Raw genomic sequence first — 23558 nt, 5'->3', positions numbered from 1 at the left:
AAAAATGGCGCTGTACACGGCCGAACAAAATGGCGGTCCCAGGAGGACTTCGTACGGATTGGCCCATCGCTTAGCTCAGTGATCACCCTAATCGCTATGTGGTTGGTGGAGGGCTGAGAGGATCGCAAAGCTAGTCCAATCAGCACTGTAGAGATGCGATGTAGTGGGATTCTATTGGGTGGTGGCCGGGAAGCTGAGACCAATGGGAAAGGACGCGATTTGGCGCCTGCTTTGAGTGTGGCGGAGAACGCAGCCATCCCGCCACTGCTCTCAGCTCCCCGTAGCGCGGCGGTAGCGGCCCGGTCTCGGCTATGTTCCTCTCCGACTTCCGCAAGGAGTTCTACGAGGTGATTGCGGCGCAGGTGAGCGTTCTCCGGGCGGGGAGCGGGGCCTGCCTGCTAACCCCTCGCCCACGAAGGGGGAGGCCGCCTGGCTAGATTGTGGAGGAACCCGCGGCTCCCTGGTGCTCCAGCCTCGCGCCTTCCTCCCCACAGCGCTTTGCCACTGCGGGCCCCGGCGCCCCCGTGGGCCGGGCTGGATCCTCGCTCCGCACGGCCCAGACAGGGCGGGACTGTGTCACCCAGGGAGCGGCCACACGGAGCCGGGGGCAGAGCCCCGCTCCTGGGCTGGGCATTGCCCTGCTGTGACTGTCAGCTTCATGGCCAAGCTGTGGTAAGCGCTGCCCCGGCCCCCTTGAATCCCCCCCCCACCCGGGAGAGCGCGCAGCCCAGCCCCCTGCTCCTCCCCGCCCGCCGCTGGCTTCACACCGAACTCCACAGAGCAGGTAGGTTTGCTTTGAACACGTGGCTCCGTAGCCCTCGGTGGGGTAGTGGAACTGGAGTCCCCAGCTGGGTACATCGCAATTCAGAGTGTGCTTTGCTTTGCTGCCTGGGTTTCTTATAGTGCACCCGGAGCAGAGGCTCTAAAAGTGGCAGAATCAGCGACAAGGTGTTGGGATGTTTTGAGTTGGTGATATGGACATAGCGATCTCCGGAAGACAAGGAGCTGAAGCTGTTACCTGCGTCTAGCTAGTTGAGATAAACCCCAGGTGGGGAGTATAAGATTGAACACAACTAGCTATATGAAAGTAAAAGCTACCAGTGCCTTGTGTCCAATAGGATTTTACATTGAGTTAGCTGTCTTGATGTAAACATGCATCTTTGTTTTCAGTGAAGACATAGGCCACAGTACAGGGTTAGCTCCATGTAAGCTGCCTTGCATCGACTTAGCTGTGGAAATGTCTTCACTTAAATTTGGCTCCAGGCACCCACTGATGTAAGTGATTCTCTATGCTGATTTCATAGTATCACCTCCCTGAGTGTCAGGCATAGAGTCACAGTTGATGTAATTAGATCGATACAGTGTCACTGCATTGCTTACATCAACAGTTATGACTTTCAGGAGCCATCCCATGGTGTCCCGCACTGACAACACAATCAATACAAACGCTCCTGGTAATGATGTCCACCGCTGATACAAGGAGTCAAGTGTGCACACACACAAATGATTTTATAACTGCAGTGGCTGTATGCCAACCTAAATTAGATTCACATAATTTTGTAGTGTAGACATGGTCAAAGTCTGATTGCACTGAGAGATCTTCAGTGCTATAAAATAACACTAACGAGTTCATGTACACTAAGCACTGTTGAGGATTGTCCTTTTTTGTTGCAGAATATTGTGCTGCATTAATTTAGGATTAGAAATTACTTATTTGAAAGATACACTTAGATTGCAAAAAGTTTAAAGAATAATCTTGTAATAAAATTAATTTACAATGGTCATAAGATTACCAGCTTCTGATAAATGCTTAACATAATTTCAGACTAGTGAATGTTAAAAATGTTAACATGTTAATCTTTACATTTTGAGATACAGATTTTAAGATACAGAAAAACAGATTTATTGAACTTTGTCAAAGGGTCGATAAATCAGATGTCAAAGCTACTGTCTGTGATAAAAGAAGGATTCCAACTAGAAACTGGCAAGCCTTTTCACAGTGGAGACCTTTTTCTTATGAGTTATTTAGAGCTTCTTGTTAAATCTTTCTTGCAAAAACATGATATTGCTAGAACTTCTTTGAAAATCACTGTAGCATTAGTTGCACAGACATTTAATTCTATATTCCATCTCTGTTGGGCTTTATCTTGCAGTCAGCCTTTCATGATGATAGGGTTAGTGTAGATGGGCTTCCAGCCTTTTTAGTATCAGTTTGTCAAACTGTGGTCAGAGTACGTCTAGATGATAAAAAGGTAAAAACATTACTGGGCAGCCTACATTAGTTCTCACACCAATGAAGCTGTGCTAGTGATTGTCCAACTTTGGAAGAACTTAAGAAAAAGTTCGTTGTGGCCAGCACTTAAAAGAACAGTGGTGATGTTTGAACTAAACCATGCTCACCTTGAATATTGTGTCAAGCCCTGTTTATGCTACAAATTTTCCTAAGTGCTGACACTCTATTCAAGATCTTACTGAAAACTAGGGTTGCTTACACCATTGTGTGGATTATATATACATGGGAGGGGAGGGATAGCTCAGTGGTTTGAGCATTGGCCTGCTAAACCCCGGGTTGTGCGTTCACTCCTTGAGGGGGCCACTTAGGGATCTGGGGCAAAATCAGTACTTGGTCCTGCTAGTGAAGGCAGGGGACTGGACTCAATGACCTTGCAGGGTCCCTTCCAGTTCCATGAGACAGGTATATCTCCATATATTAGGGGGGAGGGATAGCTCAGTGGTTTGAGCATTGGCCTGCTAAACCCAGGGTTGTGAGTTCAATCCTTGAGGGGGCCACTGAAGGATCTGGGGCAAAAATTGGTCCTGCTCATGAAGGCAGGGGGCTGGACTCAATTACCTTTCAAGGTCCCTTCCAGTTCTAGGAGATTGGTATATCTCCAATTATTACCTTTATTACTTTAACTATGGATAAAAACTGTTCTAGGATTGAATGGTTTTGAACTTTCAAAAATTGTGCCCTTGCCACATAGGCCAGCATAACCATGTTTCCTGAAATGGTTAACAGGAAGAGATCCTGGACATGGATTCAGGCTATGATAAGTTTGTAGCAGAGACAAGGTCTGTGTGATGTAACTTAAACCCTTTTGTGTTGCTCTGAAATGTAAAGGGACAGTGTCAGCTTGAAAATTTAAAAATTAGTTTTTTAAAAAATAATTTTTTTGATAGCGCCTACTGTAAGTGACTATTCTGGGAATTGGGGAAATTGGCTAAACACAAGAAAACTAAGTGTTGTGGGAAATGTCCTCACTTCTCTAACTGGTCTTAAATGTTAATTGTAATTGAAGGAGCAATGTTTTCACATGGATAATGGGACTCTTCAAGTTGTTAGTGTTCCTTCAAAAACAATCCTGATTTAGTTCCCTATGCTGCAATAATCTCTGTCCAGACAGACCGCCATTGATTTAAAGTGTCTGTGTGCATGGATTTGCCCGCATAGAGCTCATTGCTAGATAAGCCTTTACTGAGCAACCCAATACAGTTAAACAAGACAAGATGACATGTTTGCACAGGTTTGTTTACTCTCTGCAGTCTGTTGAGTGATTCTCCTAGGCTATGCTAACAGGCTAGATTAAGCAGAAATAAATCTGTCTTTTGGAGATATTAATATGAAACGTACCACCTGAAACAATTATCAGATACGGGACATCAATGATAGGTTCCTCTTTTAAAAATTACTATCCACTTATCTTATTGAGTACGTTATATAGATAATGGTAATATGAGACTCTCATCCTTACTTTATTTCTTTTGTATTGTTTGTTGCATTGAAAGATTTTAAATTTTACTGGTGGAAAATGATGCTTTTGCAAATGACCTAGTATGCCTACATTTCTAGGCAATAGCAAGCCATATGCACTAATTTATATATTAATACTGTCTTCAATTTTTTTTCAGCGTGTTCTTCTTCTTGTTGCTTCAGATGTAGATGCATTATGTGCTTGTAAAATACTCCAAGTAAGTTTGTTCATTATAGTTATGTAGCACGACGGGGGAGGGGGGGCACATTTAAAAGATGTATACAGCACTATGAAAAGTGAAAGAGAAATTTTTATAAAATTTGTTCAGTTTCAAATGTTGTAATTTTTTATTTTCCTAACTTTTTTACTAATATTTTTTCCTAACATGATACTGAGACTTGATAATTCATGCCTAAATATTTTATATAGAAATATAGTTTGGGATACTTTTGATGTACCTCTAAAGAGCAATAGGAGGACTTGGATGAGCCAGAGTTACAGTAGTTGCTGCTGTTCTTCCTCATCTGTTAAAGCCTTTCTTTCTTTCTAGGCTTTGTTTCAATGTGATCACGTACAATATACACTAGTCCCGGTATCTGGGTGGCAAGAACTTGAAACTGCATTTCTTGAACATAAAGATCAGGTAAAAAAATATAGTGCATAGAGCTTTCTATATGATCCTACTATATAGTTGTCATTTTTAAGCACACTTTTTCCTTAGATATGAAGCTAAGTTTTAGGTTGAGATTTAAGAGGCTGCCCAAATAACATTGGATAAAGTTAAATATACGAGAGACAAATGCGTGGCAAGTTCCTACACCTTGTTCTGCTAATGTGCCATAATTCTGGTTTAGCAAATACTTCTGCTATTTTAGATATGGATCACTTCTAAAGAGAACTGCCAAATGCATCCTAATGTGGTGGTTTTATGAGGTGGGCCAAGATAACACAAGAAAACTGATTTCACTTTTGATCTATATAAACTAAATTTAAACCCATCTTCAACTATGAAAGGTTAGATTATTAGCTGTTTTAGCAGTCTCCACACCCCAAACCACAGCACATTTTCCTTGTATGCAAAACTTGTTTCTGTTTTCCCTGAGGTGTTGTAGATTAGGAGTCTAAAGTAAATGGGTACAAGAGAAAATGCTTTGTAGGCAGAATAGTTTGCAAAGCTTTGTTTGTTTGGGGGGTTTGTTAGTGTGGAAAACAAACTATCCTCTAAATTAGGTACGATATATTGTTTTTTCTTTTGCAGTTCCAATATTTTGTTCTTATAAACTGTGGTGCCAACGTTGACCTCCTGGAGATCCTGCAGCCTGAGGAAGATGCATTTTTCTTTATTTGTGACACCCATCGGCCTATCAATGTAGTGAATGTTTACAATGAGACACAGGTAAATCAAGCTGTTCAACAGAATATGCAATATCCTGTACTGAACTAGGTGACCTACCACTCTTCTATTCCTTTCAACATAGGTAACTTCCACAGTGCTAACAGGAAAGCAGAAAACAAATTAATAATAACTTGCAGTAGTAATTTATATGGTCAAAAGGGGGAAAATCTGCTTTCCCCCAGTAAAAGGTGCCTGTGGTAGCTGTTATGAGTTTCACGGAGATGAATGTAAGTTCTGTACCATTGAAGAGAACATATTACCGTTAGGTTGACTTCTTTTAGGATGTAGAATTTATTATCTCAGTAACTAGTAACATCATATTAAATGAAGAATGCTGACATTTTGTTTATAGTCTAAAATTACTTGGTAATGTTCCTTAAAAGATGTGCTTTGTTTTTACATTGAAAGTCATTATAATTCCAGTTTGTTTTGTAGTGCTACACTTACCTTGTGTTAATACCGAAGAATAAACATATTTATCTTAAGTCATATGGATACAGTGCCATTGTTCTAGCCTGTGTATATGGATTCTAATAGTGTTACATTTTGATGCTCTAGTATGAGTAGATCAAAGCAAGAGTGACTGGATTAGTCTGTTATACTAAAAGGAACAAGTGATGTACATTTGTGGGTTGAACAATTATTTCAGTTGTTAAAATGAGCTATTTTATTTAAAATACACTTTGTTGTTGTTAGATTAAGCTGTTGGTTAAGCAAGATGATGACCTTGAAATTCCTGCCTATGATGATATCTTCAGAGATGAAGAGGAGGATGAAGATGACTCTGGGAATGAAAGTGATGGATCAGAGCCTTCAGGGAAGCGCAAACGATTTGAAGAGGTGTTCTTCTTACAGCTTTGTTGTGAAAAGGGAGAAAAATCCATATGCGTACCCTGATGTAGTTCAGCAAATATGATAACACCATTTGGGTTTTAGGGGCAAATGAAGCCTAAACAAAAGTCAGTGCTGCATTAGAAGATCAAAAGGCCTAGACACAAGTTTTAAAAAAAACAAGTTGAAAGGATACTCTAGCATATCTCCAGACAAAAAACTTTAATGTGAAGTTCGGGTTGAGAGTATATATCAATTTAAGGATAAAAATCTTTACAAAAACTTCATAGTTAAACAAAAATAATTTAAAAAACCAGGACATTTAGAGTTAATGTTAAACTCTCAAGAATCTGAACATTTGAATATATAGAAATTCATAGATTGGATAAAATATTCTTATTTTTGCCCTTGTTCAATGCCCTAAGAAAAGTTAAAAAAACAACCTTAGAGTACCTCATCCCTTAGTCTGGGAGGAGGTTGTTTGGCTTTTTAAAATCTTATAGTGACCTCAAAACTCAACACACATGCTTTACTCTTAGTTGCGCAGTAGGTGTTCTGTCTTTATGGCCAGGGCACAGACTCTTGATCAGACAATATATCTAAGGCACCTTCCAGGTCATGTGAAAAGATGAGGGCACTTGGCACCTTGAGGGATCAGGTCCTGTAATTCTAAATGCCAGCCAGTTTTCACAATATAATTTAAAACCTTCCAGCTTACAAAATTATAATATAAATAACACTATAAAGAAATGGCACCTTTCTAATCTTGTTTCTGCAGAAATGTTTTGAAAATACTTCTTATCCTGTTAGGTTTACTAAATATTTATTTTGACAAAGCCTAAAAGTTGTGGGCCTAAACTGACTGGATTGTCACTTACCTTTTGAGCAATCCTTTTCTTTGACCATCTTATGTTTTGGTATCTAAACCTGTCTGCAGGATATTATGGAGAGAACAATGAAAAGAAGACAGAGGAGAGAGTGGGAGGCACGTAGGTAGGTGTTAGTATTCTTGATGTTGCTTATACTTTTTTTTTCTCTCCCTCCCCTTTTGATAGTAATCTTCACATTGAGACCACAAAAGTCTGTTCTTTACTGCTAGACCTCCAATAATGCTGCAGTTCACATTTCATTCAGAAATTGGAAGGTAAAAGTTGTGTAAGTCATATCTAGCAAGTAATCTTGCTATTTTGTAGTATAGCTGTAAGTTTATTAGATTAATAATTTGTAAACTTGCATTGTATGTACCCTTTATGTCATCTATCATACGACCAGATCCTGCCCTGATTTGCTCCCTGTGCAATCCTATGTGTCAATGGGATTGTATAGGTTGCTAATCAGGGAAAAGTGTGGATGATATAATTTGATGCTATCGCTTTTAACATAGAAGCTACATTGCAGTCTCGTAAATTTCAGTGTTACAAAAGCATCACTCCTTTACCAAAAAGAGCTTGGTTTAGCCCTGAGTTTGATTTCATATTTGCAATACACTAATTTTAAAACAATGTAATTGCTACTTTATTTTTTTACTTCTTTATGTAAGGAACTTGAAGCAAATCTTGCTACTTAAGCAAACACTTTTCCCCCCCCTTTTTAGACGAGAAATTCTCTTTGATTATGAGCAATATGAATACCATGGGACCTCGGTAAGTATCAAGTGCTGCTTGCTGTAAACACTAAACTACCACAAAGAAAGTGTCCTCCTGCAATAGGAATATAGTATCTTCTTTGACTTATTTATACTGCATTAAGTTGTTGTTGCATTATGTTTCATTGGTTTACTGCAAGGTGTAACAAATAGCCTCTATGGTATATTCTCCTACCTATGCCTTTATTAATCAATTCTGAGTTTTGGGATTTCTGAAGTACCTTTTGGCATTCAGAGATGTAAACCAGAAATGCTGTGGCTCTGATGGCTGTGCTACAGAGTTTCTGGTTTACAACGTGCCAATAGTGGGTTTCCATGAGTTCCCATCTTTGCACCACTAGTGAGTTTCACCTTACCACATAACAGTCTTAATGTTAAAATACAAAAATTGCATCCCAAAGTACTTCACAAATTATATGTACAGCAGTGAAGTGCAGCCACCTTTGGGTTGAGAGCCAGCAACCCAACTGATGCATAGCATGCCCCACAATAGAGAAGGAGGAGAAATTTTGGTTGACAACAGGTCAAAGAAATCCCTAATAATAAGCTTTCTGTTGTATGGGATCTTTAATGTTTATAAAAAAAAACATACAGGGCCACACATGCATGGAACTCAGTTTATTTTTTAGAAAGAGAAATAAGGGTTGATATGACCTTGCTTGGATTTATTCAAGGAAAGTAGGTATTTCAAACCCAAAGTTTAGATTATTGAGCTGTTTCTTCTCAGAACTAGCATATTATCTATCAATTATTTTAAATCTTGTTGTTAAATGCAATTTATATATAAACAAAGAAGGATAATTGAGTCATAAAAGGCACTTTTTGCCCTTCTTCCCAGTTTAGGGAGTAAGAGACTAAAATTCAGATTAGAACCTGTCTGTCCTGCAGAAGCTCTGCTACTAAGCTGGTGCATGAGAGATTTTTCAAAAGTGTTCTGCTATTTTTTTTTCTCCTAATTGTCAGGTTTGTTATGACAATTCATCAGTCCTCTTTTCTCTTGTAGTCTGCCATGGTGATGTTTGACTTGGCATGGATAATGTCTAAAGACTTGAATGACATGTTGTGGTATGTAGTCCAGTTGTGGTGTCAACGTTCATTATTTATAGTAATAGTACCAGCTAATTCCATAGTAAAATCTACAAAAATCCTCAATAGTATTTGTATCTAATGTGTGTGCATGACTTTTTAATTTTATGTTGGAGAAAAATTATGTCTTAGGCTTGGAGAAAGGTACTTCCACTACAAATTGAGCTGTTGTATTTCAAAAATTTACTATGTGGGACCACTGAAATTATTTCTGTGGCTATGTATGTAAAGTATCTTGTCATGTAAATATACAGCTGCTTTCCCATGTGAACATGTTCTGTGATTAATTTAGTTCAGAAGTGTTTGTATACCTGCTGAACACAGTCCTCTTCTAAATGTCATAGATGTCTGTTCTTTCATGTATTTATAGTCTCTTTCTACCTGACTTTTCTCCTCTTCTCCCCCCCCCCCATTTTTTAGGTGGGCTATTGTTGGGCTTACAGACCAGTGGGTTCAAGATAAAATCACACAGTAAGCAAGCTGTTCATCCATTTTTATTTAATAGCTAATATGCATCAGGGAATCTGCATGTTAATGTACTCAGCAACACGAGTCAGGCTATTGTATTAGTGAGTGAATGTGGTGTACGTATTATTCAAACAAATTGTATTTTTAATTGAAAAAACATTCAAACAATAGAAAACATTTCTAATGAACTTTATTTTCTTCCAGATTATTCATTTTATAAAATGATCACTGCTAATATCCCGTAGAAAAGCAGTGCTTAATTGTGGCTAATTTAAAGATGTCTGTTTTTACAGTAGCTTCATTAATGGAAAAATCCCAGTATAGTCTATAGTTTTGAAAATTCTCTTGCTTGTTTCACTTTTTAAAAGCTTGAAACATTTTTCTCTAATTCATTGTTTTTTTCTATTTTTCTCCCGATAGCCACTAAGTTTCTGTATCTTGCATTGTACACAATTTTGATATGTATGATAGATTTCAATTTGTGTATTCTGCTCTCCCTACACCTACCTGCATTCATCTCTATTTTGTGAGGTTGAGAGTAAATTTAGTAACTACTTTCATTTTTGTATGTTATATTGCAATAAATACACTTCTACCCTGATATAACGTGACCCGATATAACACGAATTCGGATATAATGTGGTAAAGCAGCGCTCCAAGGGGGTGGTGCTGCATGCTCCGGTGGATCAAAGCAAGTTCGATATAACGTGGTTTCACCTATAACGCGGTAAGATTTTTTTGGCTCCCGAGGACAGCATTATATCGGGGTAGAGGTGTATATTCGTTTTGATTTACTTTGTATACTACCAAGTTTTTGTTTTTTTTGGGGGGGGGGGGGAGCTGATCACTAAGTGGTGCCAATTTTTAAAAAAAACATCTTTTATCTTTTCATAATAAGATTTCATTTTTGTGAAGCTGGCTAGCCAAGGTTTAAGTAATAGGAAATAATTTTGTAGTTAACAAGACTACAAGTACCAAGGGAAAGAAAAATTACTATTTTTTTTTCCTTTAAAGAATGAAGTATGTGACTGATATTGGAACTTTACAACGTCATGTGTCCCGGCATAACCATCGCAATGAAGATGAAGAGAACTCCCTTTCTATTGATTGCATGAGAATAGCATTTGAGTATGAGTATCCTTATGTCTGATCTATAAATATTAAGGGTTAAAAAAAACACCCTGATTTGACAGACTGAAGGCCTAATCTAGGAAAAGGAATCTTATTAAGGTTCCCTATGAGCTAGGAATTGAATTGGAAGAAACAGATGCTTGAATGACTTATTGCAGGTGAATCCCTGTTCCAATATTTGAGCATAACTCCAGCAACACAATCTAACCTTCCAGAGCTACGGAACTGGAGTACAAACGCAAACCCTGGAAAAATAGAGGGTGGGGAGGGAAATGACAGCTACACCAGTTAGTCCTCACTGTGGTGATGTTCTTATGCACATCTGGAAATCTTTATTTCAGCGAGGTGTAGTTAATGTAGATTTAAATAGTATGTGTGGGGAAGGAATAATAAACAATTGTTAAGTTCATTACTAATTTGTAAATATAAATATATATGCTCTAAATCACTATTTTTCCCTAATTCCTGTTAATGTCCTCAGTCTGCGCCTGGCTCTTTATCAACATTGGTCCCTATTTGAAAGCCTCTGTAACACTTGTTATACTTCTGCCAGTCTCAAACTTTGGTCTGTACAAGGGCAGAAGAGGCTTCAGGAGTTTTTTGCGGACATGGGGTGAGTTATAAAGATTCGTCGGGAAAAGGGAATACTACATTGTACTTTTCAATAAGGAAGCATATGAAAAATATTCAGGATATAACAGTAAAGATTAGAATTTTGAGGTGAGCGCTTATGTTAAATATGGAAATGTTGTTATGGCCACAGAGTGGATTGCCCTTCCACTGCATTACTTCTGCTCTGCTGACACTACTGTACTCATTAGTTTTAAGATATGTGCTTTTATTGGACAGTAGATATATGAAGTGACTCTTGCACATCCACTCATCAGTGTTTCAGGTAGATGAAGATGAAGAGCTGTTGAATGCATTCACTTATAGGGCAATCTCCTTTCCATTAGATGAAGACATGTTTAACTGCATGTTTAAAAAATGACTTTTTCCCATTTTGTAGTTTGCCTTTGAAGCAGGTGAAACAAAAGTTTAATTCCATGGACATTTCCTTAAAGGAGAACCTGCAGGAAATGATTGAAGAATCTGCCAGCAAATTTGGGTAAAATCCTATTTCTGTTAATTAAATTTCTGTCAACTACTATTGTGTATTAGAAATATTACAAAGCTTCACAACACCCATATATATATTAGACTATCATACTGATTGTACAGACTTGTAACCTGATGCTGAGGATCTGACTTTACAAGATGCTTAGGCTCCTTACTTCATTTGACCAATTATAGAAGCTCAGCATCTCTCAGAATCAGGCTTTGAGAGACTTCCTGATGCTACCGCATCAGGCATAAATCCAGAACTTCTGACTCCTAGTGTTGTGCTCTAACTATTAACATGCAGTTTAGTAGTTTACTAGCAGTTTAAAGAGGATGCCACCACTTGTTTAAAAAGACATAACAATAATGCTAGATAGGAATAAGACTAGTCAGAAAAGTTAATGTGAGATTTACTCTTGTGCTTCTAATTTCAAACTTCTTAATGGATGGCAATACATTTTAATAGTATTATAGATTATAAGAAGTTTGTCATAATTTCTCTCCATTGATTTGGTCCGCTTTTACAGGATGAAAAACTTAAGAGTACAGACCTTCAGCATTCACTTTGGTTTTAAGAACAAGTTCTTAGCAAGTGACATCGTCTATTCAACAGCTTCTCTAATGGAGAATATAGAGAAAGATGAACCTGGAACTGATAATTTTATCAAGGCTTTGGATAGTCTTTCCAGGTATTATGCATATGTTTTCTCCCCTCTCACAATTTTTCTTAATCATTAGTTATGAAAACCATGTTAAGTTGATGAAAATGCTTCTCTCAGAAGATTCAAAGCAAATATCCTTATGATTAGTATTTAGAAATAACTCCATTTAACAAGAATTTTCTTTTTATGTGAAAGTATTTCTCTTCTCCCTGTTCCATTATAGGAGTAACCTGGACAAACTGCATCAAGGGCTGGAACTAGCCAAAAAACAACTTCGTGCCATTCAGCAGACTGTAGCCAGCTGTATTTGCACCAATCTTGTAATCTCTCAGGGGCCTTTTCTCTATTGCTATCTAATGGAGGTCAGAATTATGTACTTGTTCCTCCTCATTTGACTTCTTGTACTGTAACTGTCACCATTGGTATGTCAAGTAAATATGAAAGCTTGATCAGAAAGCCTGGAAGAGTTGAGCTTTCTATATTGCACTGATTTCGAATCAGCCTATATTGACACCCCTTCTCCCCCTGACTTTTTTCCCCATTTTAAGAATGAGTCTTGTCATGGTACTGTTCTGATATTCAAGTAAGCAAGGCGATCAATCCTTCTGGAGTTTTGCCTTGTAAAAATTAAGGCAAGGTTCCTGAGGGATTTTTATGTGCAAATGAAGAGCACTTTTTAAGTAGAAACAATTTTTTGTTAATGTTTCTAGAGTGTCATGAGTTTTGTTTTTGTTTTTTTTGTTTTAAACTGCCAATCATCCTAAAGATGAGCTAAGGATGTTATCTCTTGTTTAGGTATAATTGAGTTAACTTTTCTTTTCCCAGGGCACCCCAGATGTGAAACTGTTCTCCAAACCAGTGTCTCTGTGCCTGCTCAGTAAATATTTACTCAAGTCTTTTGTTTGCTCTGTAAGTAAATCAAAGGCTTACAACTGGCTAACTCTTGCTCTGAATTCATAGTTATAATTCTTCTGTGGATTATTTAAGAAAAGGATCACCGGATAAAGTATTAAAATATACAAGTTACTTTTTCAGTTAACTGAATGGTTAGGTAGTATGGCACAAATGTACAGATGATGCAGTGTGGAAGATTCCAGTTTGCAGACCTGCTTAACACTAGTGAGAGTTTTTTCATCTGAGATGCTGACATTCAACAATAGAGGGAGATCATATAATGAAATTTAAAATTGTTATACCTTTTTTAACAAACTTACTGTGGCAGAAAAATTAGCTTAAGTTTGTAACACTGAAAACACTGAAAATGCAGGATTGATTAAGTTATCTAAACACCTGGAACATTTTAATTTCTTTCTGTAAATATATATTTAAAATAGTAAACCTCTATTCACAACAAACCAAATGGTCATCTTTTAAACTATATAAAAGTAGTACTCAATTCAGATAAAACATAGGGCTTAGTATTAGATTAACCTATCACTCAGTTAGTGAACATTCTCGTACTGTACAAATAACATTATCGTGAGCAATCTTCACTATGTTCATATGTTACTTCTCTTCTGAAAATTAGACTAAGATCCCTACCCTCCAATGAGTTCCACGTGGACCTACTCCTCTATGGAGCTAGTTGCAGGACTGGAGCTTTAATCAAAGCTTTTTTTCCTAAGGGGTTGTCTTCCTAATTTCTTTAGATCCCTAGCTCTCAACCAAGGTGACTGTTATGCCCAGAGTTATCAGACAGAGTTATCAGTGCGACAGGATGGCAATCTCAAAGTTAGCTGCCAAAGAATTATGTCTAGGGATTTATGTCACACTGAACACTTGATTTAGTGGAATAGACATTCCTACAAAATAGCCAAAATCCTTAAATCACTCACTGACTTTGAAGAGCTTAATTAAAGAGGGTAAGGTTATCAAAGTGCTAACCTGATAAAAATGGCAGTTTTATCTTTGATAAATACAGATCAGATAACTTTCCCAGGAGCTCTCTACTACTGCAGCCCTGTGGAAGGGTGAAGGAATACCACACTAATGAGGAAGGGAATGTGTTTAGTGGAGTTGAACTTACTTTTCAAGCTTAGTGTCTCTTGTATTATTTTATAGAAAATTAACTTTGTGCAAAATTTTGCACTTATGCAGAGCACACATTTTACTTTGCATGCAGAACTGAAGGTTGATTGTTTCATCTTTGAGCTCGTTGTCTAACTGAGGGACTTTCTGTCTTCCAGACAAAAAACAAGCGCTGTAAGCTGCTGCCGCTGATAGTAGCAGCGCCGATGGATGTTGAACAGGGTACAGTGATCATGGTGGGAATTCCTCCAGAGACAGAAAGCTCCGACAAAAAGAAGTGAGAGTGTTTTTTGTTTAGTATCCTTTCTAAATGACATCAATAAGCTTAGCCTATCTAAGATATATTTTTAATGCCAAATGTTTTGATCCCAATGTTAGTTTTAATGATCAATTGTACACATTTTAAGTATTTTGCTATGGGAATTTAGTTAACAGTGAAGTACCTTTCACAGACCTGAGGAAGAGCTCTCTGTAGCTCAAAAGCTTGTGTCTCACCAACAGACGTTAATCCAATAAAAGATATTACCTCACTCACCTCATCTCTTGCTATGGATATGAAATATAGGCACACATTTCCCCAATTCCTCCTCCTCCTTTTTTTTTTTTTTTCCTGATTGGTTTGTTCATTTACCTTTCAGTAATGTTTAAATATAATAATCCCAACTCTCCATATAAAGTGATGAGGTCTAAATTAGCTGTTACCACTCAAGAAAGAGATCTTGGAGTCATTGTGGATAGTTCTCTGAAAACATCCACTCAATGTGCAGTGGCAGTCAAAAAAGTCAACAGAATGTTGGGAATCATTAAAAGGATAGATAAGACAGGAAATATCATATTGCCTCCATATAAATCCATGGTACACCCACATCTTGAATACTGTGTGCAGATGTGGTTGCCCCATCTCAAAAAAGATATAGTGAAATTGGAGAAGGTACAGAAAAGGGCAACAAAAATGACTAGGGGTATGGAACAGCTTCCATATGAGGAGAGATTAATAAGACTGGGACTTTTCAGCTTGGAAAAGAGACGACTAAGGGGGGATGTGAGAGATCTATAAAATCATGACTGGTTTGGAGAAAGTCATAACACAAGAACTAGGAGTTGCCAAATGAAATTAATAGGCAGCAGATCTAAAACAAAAAAAGGAAGTACTTCACACAACGCACAGTCAACCTGTGGAACTCTTTGCCAGAGGATAGTGTGAAGATCAAGACACTAACAGGGTTTAAAAAAGAACTAGGTAAATTCATGGAGGATAGGTCCATCAATGGCTATTAGCCAGGATGGGCAGGGATGATATTCCTAGCCTCTGTTTGCCAAAAGCTGGGAATGGGCAACAGGGGATAGATCACTTGATGATTGCCTGTTCTGTTCATTCCCTCTGGGGCACCTGGCACTGGCCACTGTTGGAAGACAGGATAACTCGACTAGTTGGACCTTTACTCTGACCCAGTATGGCTGTTCTTATGTTCTGATTATTTGTCACACTGTTAAAAAAATAAAAGTAGTGGACGTTTTTTGTGGCTATACTTTTTGTGTAGGTCCTGACATTTTTCAGTGTGCTTACAAATTATATTCAGGCTGCTCAATCACTGGGCCATTTGCGGATCCTTTTTTAAAATTACTGTCACAGTCAATAGAATTAAATCCTGCTAAAGCTCAGGGTTTGCATGGGAGGAGTTGTTATATGAATATGGCAGGAGTTTTAATTTTGACTACTTTTGAGGTTTTCCCCTAATTTAAATTTTTAATCTGCTTCCTGGGAGACAAAGCGGGTGTTTGGCCACAGTGACTAGTTGGACCCCAGGCACTCTGGACTGTTGTGACTGCATGCTTGTAGGGTATAATGTGCGTTGTCCAGGAAGGATAGGGTGGAAAGGGGATATTTTGTCTTCTCTGTAACATTTGGAGTGTTAGAAAAATGAATGTTTGCTGCTAATTAATGAGGTGATATTCCTAATGTGTGGGTTTGTTTTTTTTAAAGCTTTTTTGGGAGAGCATTTGAAAAAGCTGCAGAAAGCACAAATTCTAGGACTTTACATAACCACTTTGACATGTCTAGTAAGTAACTTTTTTTTATCTTTTCACATCCACATATTGCATTTGACAGGCAAATCCTTTAGGGGTCAGTGTTTCTACTGTTTTAGACAGGAGAGTCCCTAAAAGATCTCAGTCATTCTACAAAGTGGCAGTTCTTGTAATTTTAATATATAGATAGATGATGAGATGTGGTGTACTTCACAAGCAGTCTGCAATATAACACAATCCAGATTTTAGTACCGTGACACTTCTTGAATTGGCATCTTGGTGTATTGAAAGTATAAAGACTGCTAGCTGTAAGTGTGCAAACCTCTTAATTATTATTGAGAAAAGTTGAAATATATTTTGCCTGGAATGACAATTTTTACCTGAATTGACTTGGAGCTCTCAAATGTAACCATAAACAGTTATAGTTATGTGCTAGTTTATGATGTAGGCTTATCTACATCAACATTTGTTTTGAAATACGTTTGGTACAGCCATTTGAAAGAGACATCAGCACAAAAAAGATTTCGCACCTCCTTTTTTTAGGTAACACAAAAAGGAGTAGTATTCTGGAATACTGTTTTTGCAAAGAAAGCAAAATGTAAACTCTGAAAATTACGATGTGGGTATTTGCTCTGCAATGTCTGATGTAAACCTAGACTCTATCAAGCCCACTGAATTAAAAATGGAGACCATATTTAAAGGGTGAGAATCTGGAATTCTGAATTTGCTCAGATCTACTATATTACCCAGATTTCAAAAAAAGAGAAATAATTTGATTAAAAATATTAGAATATAATCCCAGAGTCTGAGACTTGGTATATCTGCAGTTGTCTCCTGTACTAATAAATCTTTCATTATTTTAGTAATTGAACTGAAAATGGAAGATCGGAGCAAATTTCTGGATGCACTTATTTCTCTCTTGTCCTAATGGTAAGTGTGCGTGAAAGGAGAATTAATTCTTGAATGTGGTTTATTGGTAGGATGTTCTCAGATGATGCAGCAAATTTTAGTGAAAGTATAAATTGTAGATAAGCTACAATTTCAAACAAAGCCAACTCGTTTTCCTTTTGAGTCTGGGGTCTATCTACCCCAAAAAAGATACTATAAGTTGAAACTTGCCATGGAATGCAGGTGTCAGAAATAGTTCTTCTTAAAATTTATTTAGTTGTGTTTTTAAAATGTACAAGTTCAAATGAATGGATGATTTTAGTTTAGACCTGTTATTTTCTACTTACTATAGTCTAACTGCTATTACACATGTATATGAAGTTCCTTAAAAGCACACAATGCCTTCTGAAAACATTAACAAATCTGTTTTAATCCAGATGGAACACTCAAGCTGCATGCGTGGTTTTTTTTGTACACAGTAGCAATTTTTCCCTGAAAGACTAACTCAAGCTCTTTCCATCTGTTAAATAGTATTTTATCTTTCATTAGTTTATTTTGTGGATTTTTTTTGTTTTAAACTAAAGCAAACAGACTGTTTAAGTTTTGAAACACTGACAAGAAGCCAGGATATTCAAAATGAAGGTTAATACTCTGTCCTTGACTCATAATTTTTTTAAATTCTCTTTAATCCTCACAGCAGTTTTGAGTTCAAGACAGAATCCTGGCCCTAACAGTGCATTTCCTGGCTTTGAAAGTTTGTGATAACCTTAACATTATTTAAACAAAGTTTGCATTTATTATGACCTGCAACTGTAATATTTAGGTTGTTGTCTAGAACAAAGTTGGGACAATTTAATACTTCACAGGAGGTCATTACAAAGGTGTTCTCTAGCGGTCTTGTTAATATACCAAAATAAGACAGGATATTTGTAAATAAACAACATATTCATTTCATATATTTTTTAAATAAGCTAAGAAGTCTGCCCTGTAGTTCTTTCTGCACTAGCAATCTGTATTTCATTCCATTGTTGTTTTGTTTCAGTTTAGATAGATAATGTCTATTTTAGTTTTTCATTAAGGCTGGCCTACACTATTAAATTTTCTGACTCCTGAATCTAGCTTTCAAGAACTTAGTGTTACCCAGAATGGTTAAAGGTGTGACAGCTGGTATGGCTGGGGCAAACCTAAACCCTTGCTCTCCTTTGTAATCTTTTTTTTTTGGTAATACTTTCTCCCCATCCATATTGGCCTCTACTGGACAGTGCAACAGTGTTAGCCACAAAACAGTTGAAAATCAGTTGTTGAATTGTTTTGAGGCAGGCCAGATTTAATAGTGAATTGTTGTCACCTCTACTTCTTGAATAGCCACAATTCCTCAGTATTCTGAACCCTTTTTATAAGAGTTTCTTTTGTGCAGCTTTTGTACTGGTGTGAGCCTAACCTTCTTGAGAGAAATTTTATTAGTGTGCTAAGTGGCTTTGGAACACACATTTGGAAGTATGTGGTTGGTTGGATCTCTAGAAGTGTTTAAAAAGGACCTTGGAAAACTTTAATACCAGGAATTGATCCTTATTATACAACTGTGAGGTAACGAAGTATTATCCCCATTTTATAGATGTGGAAACTGAGGCATGAAGTTAAGACTTGCCCAAGGTGTTAGTGACAGGAAGGGTCATTCATTGTCCGGAAAGACTTCTGGGTTTTATTCACACATCTGTCAGCCTGCATGTCCTTCAACAAGTACCAGAAGCACTAATAATTTCCTGCTTGTTCAAAACTTTGGACCAGCAGGTTACCAGCTGCTCTTGGGATCTGTAAGGCAGAGTGACCAATTGCTAGACTGCTTTCCCTACCCTGCTGCACTTTGCAGACTGGCAAAAAATATCACTGAAGTCTCAAATGTTGTCTTCATTCATGGTGTTGCAATTGTGATGCTCCATCTTGCTGTCCTTCATGACATACTGCAACAGGCTTCGACTTAAATCTTCTTTCTCTCATAGGCAGACAGAAGGACATCGCCCTTGGCACGTGGGTGCTGAGCACTCTCTTTGTAAAGACCCTAGTCTCCTGATCTAGGAACTAGTTGGACCCCACTGGTCCAGATTGTCATATGAGTAGGAGCAGAAAGATTACCTGTAAACTGCATTTCTATCACCAAGCATTTGACAATCTGGAACTCTCCTATGCCTTTCTGTGTTGATACAGATAATAAGTTTAGGGTTTTCTAAAAATTCACTCTCTACTGAACTGTTGTTGTTGTTCAATTGACCTTTTTTCCTAAGTGCCTTTTTAAAAGCTAAGGAAGAATTCATCTGAATAAAATGTATATAGAGGGAGTTCAGTTTTGTGGGGAGAAAAAATCTTGCATCCAGGAATTGGTCTCTACCTAGCAAGTTTGAGTAGCAAAGGAAAACCTATTGGTCCAGACTATTAAATGCTTTGTTGCAGAAACCTGATTTGCAGGTATCAGAAAAACTCCTTTTGAGTTTCTAGTATATACCTCTCCGAAATCAACTCTTAATACATGTCACCAGCAGTAGTTCTGTATAGAGATTTTTAGAAATTAAAAACTGTTCTGTGAGGCATGGATTTAATTTGGAGGTCTCTTTAAAATCCAAATACTGATCAACCACAAGTACTGAAAGAGAACCTGTACTAGCAGTATAGAACAATTGTTCTTTGACAGCATTCCTGTTAATAGCATCTCCCGAAGAGGTGATTCCTGTATCAACACCAAGTCCTTAGCCAGTCACTTTGATACTGCAGTGTCACTTTTAAAATGGCTTTTGGAGTGGCACTTCCAATGGGTGTGCTATTATGCATGGACTATAGTATTTTAGATATGGACAAGTTAGATCAAACCCATCCCCCTGTTAGGGGACGATATAGTTCCTCAAATAGGGAAGGTTTCAGTTCTCATATAGAACTGATGTTGCACTTGATCTTAGTCACACAAAATGGTTGTCAAACCAACTGAACTCCCCCTTTTCAGCCCTCAACAGTGTATTGTTACTTTAATTTCTAAGCAGCGAATGAATTGTGAAGATATGAACAGTGTCTCATGATGTCCCATATATTCAGATCATCTGATACAGTCCTGAATAAAACTCCAAACTCTTGTATTACACAAAGTACCACTTTATTAGATGTATTCTGTGTGTTTCTGTGTTGTGTTTAGATTATTGTACATTTTAAGAAAGGGTGAGGTTTTTTCCCCCCTTTTTCAGTGTCTGCCTGGATTCCTTACACGTGTGATTTTATTTGTCTTTGTGTATTATATTGACTGTGTAAATGTTTTGTTACCTGAATTTTACCATATGTTGTATAGATTTTATATAGATTAATTTTTAACTAATGGGATTTTAAATGTAGCCAATGCAAAATGTAGCCAATGCAAAATTTTTATTGTATATTTCTACTGAAATAAAATAACTCTTGTTGTTATTTTATTAAATAGTCTTGTTTGGTCAATATGATCCATGTGCCAAATTGTAATAGCCATAGCACTTGACTGCATATCATCAAATGCACTTTTTTTCTCTTGCATATTTAATAGGTTACACTGTGCCATGAGTATAGTAAAAAAGAACAGGAGTACTCGTGGCACCTTAGAAACTAACAAATTTATTTGGGCATAAGCTTTTGTGGGCTACAGCCCACTTCATCGGATGCATAGAATGGAACATATGGTGAGGAGATAGGGAAGACTCTCTCTCTCTCTGAAAACATGCTACTCTGAAACATGAGTATAGTGTTTTCCTTTTCCTCACCTTCCGTCACCCCATCCCAGCATACTTCAAGTGATGCCTGTGATGCGATGCAATGCTTAACAGTATACTGTCACTTCATTAACCAGCTAATTTTCACAGCACCTCTGATGTAGATATCCTCACTTGAAGCATGGGGAAACTGAAACACACAGAGGTGTTGTGACTTGTTGCTATGTAAATCAGTATTGGAGCCAGGATTAGAACATTGAATTCATGGATCCTAGTGTCATGCTTTAGCCACTGGACCGTATCTCTTGGTATTTATAATACATGTTAAATTTGAGAATTTAAAGTTTAAATTATTCTCACAGTACTTGTAATTCAGCAGTTGTAATTCTGGTCTCAGATATACAATACCAAGCTCTTACAGCGCTTTTTCATTTGAAGGTCTCAAAACAATTTACAAAGGAGGTCCATATCATTATTCCCATTTGATGAGGATGCTGAGGCACAGGGAGTATGTTGTATTACGGTATCTGGGGTTAGTTTTAATGCCATACTATATATGCACAATATCTGATATAGTTATAAAAAACTGTGGGAACCTTAACTAGATTTCCTGACTTATTTGCTTAAGATTTCAACTTTACTACATTAATGTAATTTTTTTGGATTTAATGTCTTTTTCGTATTGCATATTCAAATAACATTCTTACAGTAAGATTGCATATTACTTGAATTTTAAAAAAAAATCTGTTGGGTGCATACCCAGATATACACCTGCCTATATCTGACATTTGATAGTTCAGAGCATGTTTACTGGTAAGGGAAATAATATCGTGTCAAAACATATCACCATGCGGTAATGACCACACAGAGAGCTGGCGACTTTGCAAAGTTCTCTTCAGTTCCTACTTTTTTTCTTCCATCCAGGGTGAGGTTTGAGAGAAGGTGAGGAGAGTGAAAATGGAAGCATTGTTCACTAGTGGTACGCTCTCTGGTATCAGAAATTACCCCATGGGATTTCATTAAACTTTCATTAAACTCAGGTTTGCACAGAGAACAAGCATGAGAAATTTGTCCCGAAGAGCTACTTTTTCAGAAAGATTCAGACATGCTTAACAAGCATCTGATGCTTTCTCTACTGAAATTGATGTAGTGGTAGCATGGCACTATAATAGAAATTCTTCTGACAATGAGAGTGACGCTGCTGCCTGCACAGTCTCATTCTGGGCTGTGGAACTTGTAGACTAATGTGGTGTTAACCCAGTCAGTTACTTGCTCCAGAGCTCATGTATAGGAAAGGCAATAAAACTGTGTAGCCCTGTAGTGAGTCTACATAAAACATAAACTCTTAATGGCAGTAAATTGGTGCCATGATGTGTAGCAGCCACTAATGTGAAATCACCTGCTGTGTAGTTCAATCAAAAATGTTAAGAACCACCATGATTTTGCAGACTTAACCCCTTACATGGGAATGCTGGATACAGGATGCATGCCAAGAACTCTTGACTTCCCTTTGTTAAGGGATTAATACGCTTTCGGCTTATTTGACCAAATAGAAAATTTTGGCTACACGAGTTAGTTATTTTAAAATACAATGGTTAAGGCACTAACTAATCGGATTACCCTATTTATGTATGGTAACATTCCATTTTAGCTGGATCTGAATGCAAATAGAAATATTCCCTAAGGATTATATTTGAGCTGCAGCAACTGTTTTCCCCTCCAGTGCACTCATTTATTGTAATAGCACTGGGACAAAACCGTTTCTGTTTATCTGCTTGTTTCTTATTCATTTCAGAGAACAATTCTTTAAAAATAGAGAATAGCAAAAATTCCTCGAGGGGGGTTCACATATTTTTCTTAAGAGGATAACATACAGTGGAAATTATTAAATAATAAAGTTAGTTGGCAAAGCAAGATAACTGAATTAACTACTGCCGTACAGTGACTCATTAGCTTGGCAAAGAAATCCTATTTCCTGTACCCAACTTTTTTTGCTGGGTGGGCAAAGTTGCACGTAATTGAAACAATCTTAAAGATCTCATTGGAATTGAAGTGGCTTGCCAGCCCAGAAGGATCACAATAATTGAAAAGACCTATGCTGCACCTAACTTGGGCACTGTGTGGTAACAGAGCCTGAGAAAAGGAGTTGAGGCTGATTTCTCTTGCTACCATTGCTTCGCTAAATCCTGAAATATATTAAAATGTTCTTGTACGAATGAAAATGAAAGATCTAAATCAGCTGTCTCTGTGTTTGCCCAATGCTTATTTTTCATAAATCACAAATGACAATGGTATTAGTTCTGAGGAACTGAAAAATTGACAGGTGGGAGTGAAGAGCCAGAAGAAATATCTTGGCTCTTTTGAGGGCCTGTATGAAATAGATGTTGATGCACTGGGGGATGATGGTGATGAAGCCCGTAAAGCCTCTGGTCACTAGATGACATAATATGGCTAAAAAAATTAGAAATCTCTGTAATGGTAAAATAAACGTTGCAAAAGCAGACCCCTGGGGTAGGACGATCAGCGGTAAAGTAAACAACACAAAAGACTGCTGATTCTTTCTTTATCCCTCTGAATGAAGGCAAAGGCCCTGTAGAGTGTTTGGGGTTTTTTGTGCCAGCCCCTTTTCAGATATTTAATAACTGTTCTTATCAGCTTCTGTAAAGCTTTACTATATCTAAAGGATGGTAACAATTCCTGGTCTCTGATATAATCTTTACTTAGCCTGTTCTTTATACTGCAATGGTTAAATACTACTATGATTGGCAATACAGTCCTGGACCCCTAAAATTCCAACTCACTTGCAGGGAGTTGTCATTTGTT

The 23558-nt window shown here is 37.6% G+C and overlaps 1 protein-coding gene across 3 annotated transcripts; it reads left to right on the top strand.

Moving 5' to 3' along the window:
• The first annotated feature begins 68 nt into the window (after window positions 1–68).
• Window positions 69–20405, top strand: CDC45 (cell division cycle 45). Of its 3 annotated transcripts, none has more exons than XM_044989437.1 (19): window positions 69–347; window positions 3910–3969; window positions 4303–4395; window positions 5011–5148; window positions 5845–5988; window positions 6917–6972; window positions 7574–7622; window positions 8628–8689; window positions 9131–9181; window positions 10193–10312; window positions 10791–10922; window positions 11319–11417; window positions 11938–12099; window positions 12296–12434; window positions 12898–12981; window positions 14259–14377; window positions 16085–16161; window positions 16992–17058; window positions 19017–20405. In XM_044989437.1, exons 1-18 carry the CDS (start codon window positions 312–314, stop codon window positions 17054–17056), a joined length of 1686 nt encoding a protein of 561 aa, XP_044845372.1. In that variant the 5' UTR covers window positions 69–311; the 3' UTR covers window positions 17057–17058; window positions 19017–20405. The 3 variants fall into 3 exon arrangements, with proteins under 3 accessions (XP_044845372.1, XP_044845371.1, XP_044845370.1); XM_044989436.1 differs by having other exon boundaries at window positions 69–362; window positions 18632–20405; XM_044989435.1 differs by having other exon boundaries at window positions 70–362.
• The last annotated feature ends 3153 nt before the right edge of the window (window positions 20406–23558 follow it).

This window comes from Mauremys mutica, chromosome 16 (genome assembly GCF_020497125.1).
Source record: "Mauremys mutica isolate MM-2020 ecotype Southern chromosome 16, ASM2049712v1, whole genome shotgun sequence".
NCBI classification, from domain to species: domain Eukaryota; kingdom Metazoa; phylum Chordata; order Testudines; family Geoemydidae; genus Mauremys; species Mauremys mutica.
Note: the sequence above shows the minus strand (reverse complement) of the source record. Positions and strands in the feature narration are given on the sequence as shown.

What these genes read in the sequence shown, in the direction of transcription:
- CDC45 (XM_044989436.1), top strand. Translation starts at nt 312, where the DNA reads ATGTTCCTCTCCGACTTCCGCAAGGAGTTCTACGAGGTGATTGCGGCG. An exon ending in GCTTTGGATAGTCTTTCCAG is followed by an intron (nt 12,100 to 12,295) that starts GTATTATGCATA and finishes GTTCCATTATAG; the next exon opens with GAGTAACCTGGACAAACTGC. An exon ending in TCTATTGCTATCTAATGGAG is followed by an intron (nt 12,435 to 12,897) that starts GTCAGAATTATG and finishes TTCTTTTCCCAG; the next exon opens with GGCACCCCAGATGTGAAACT.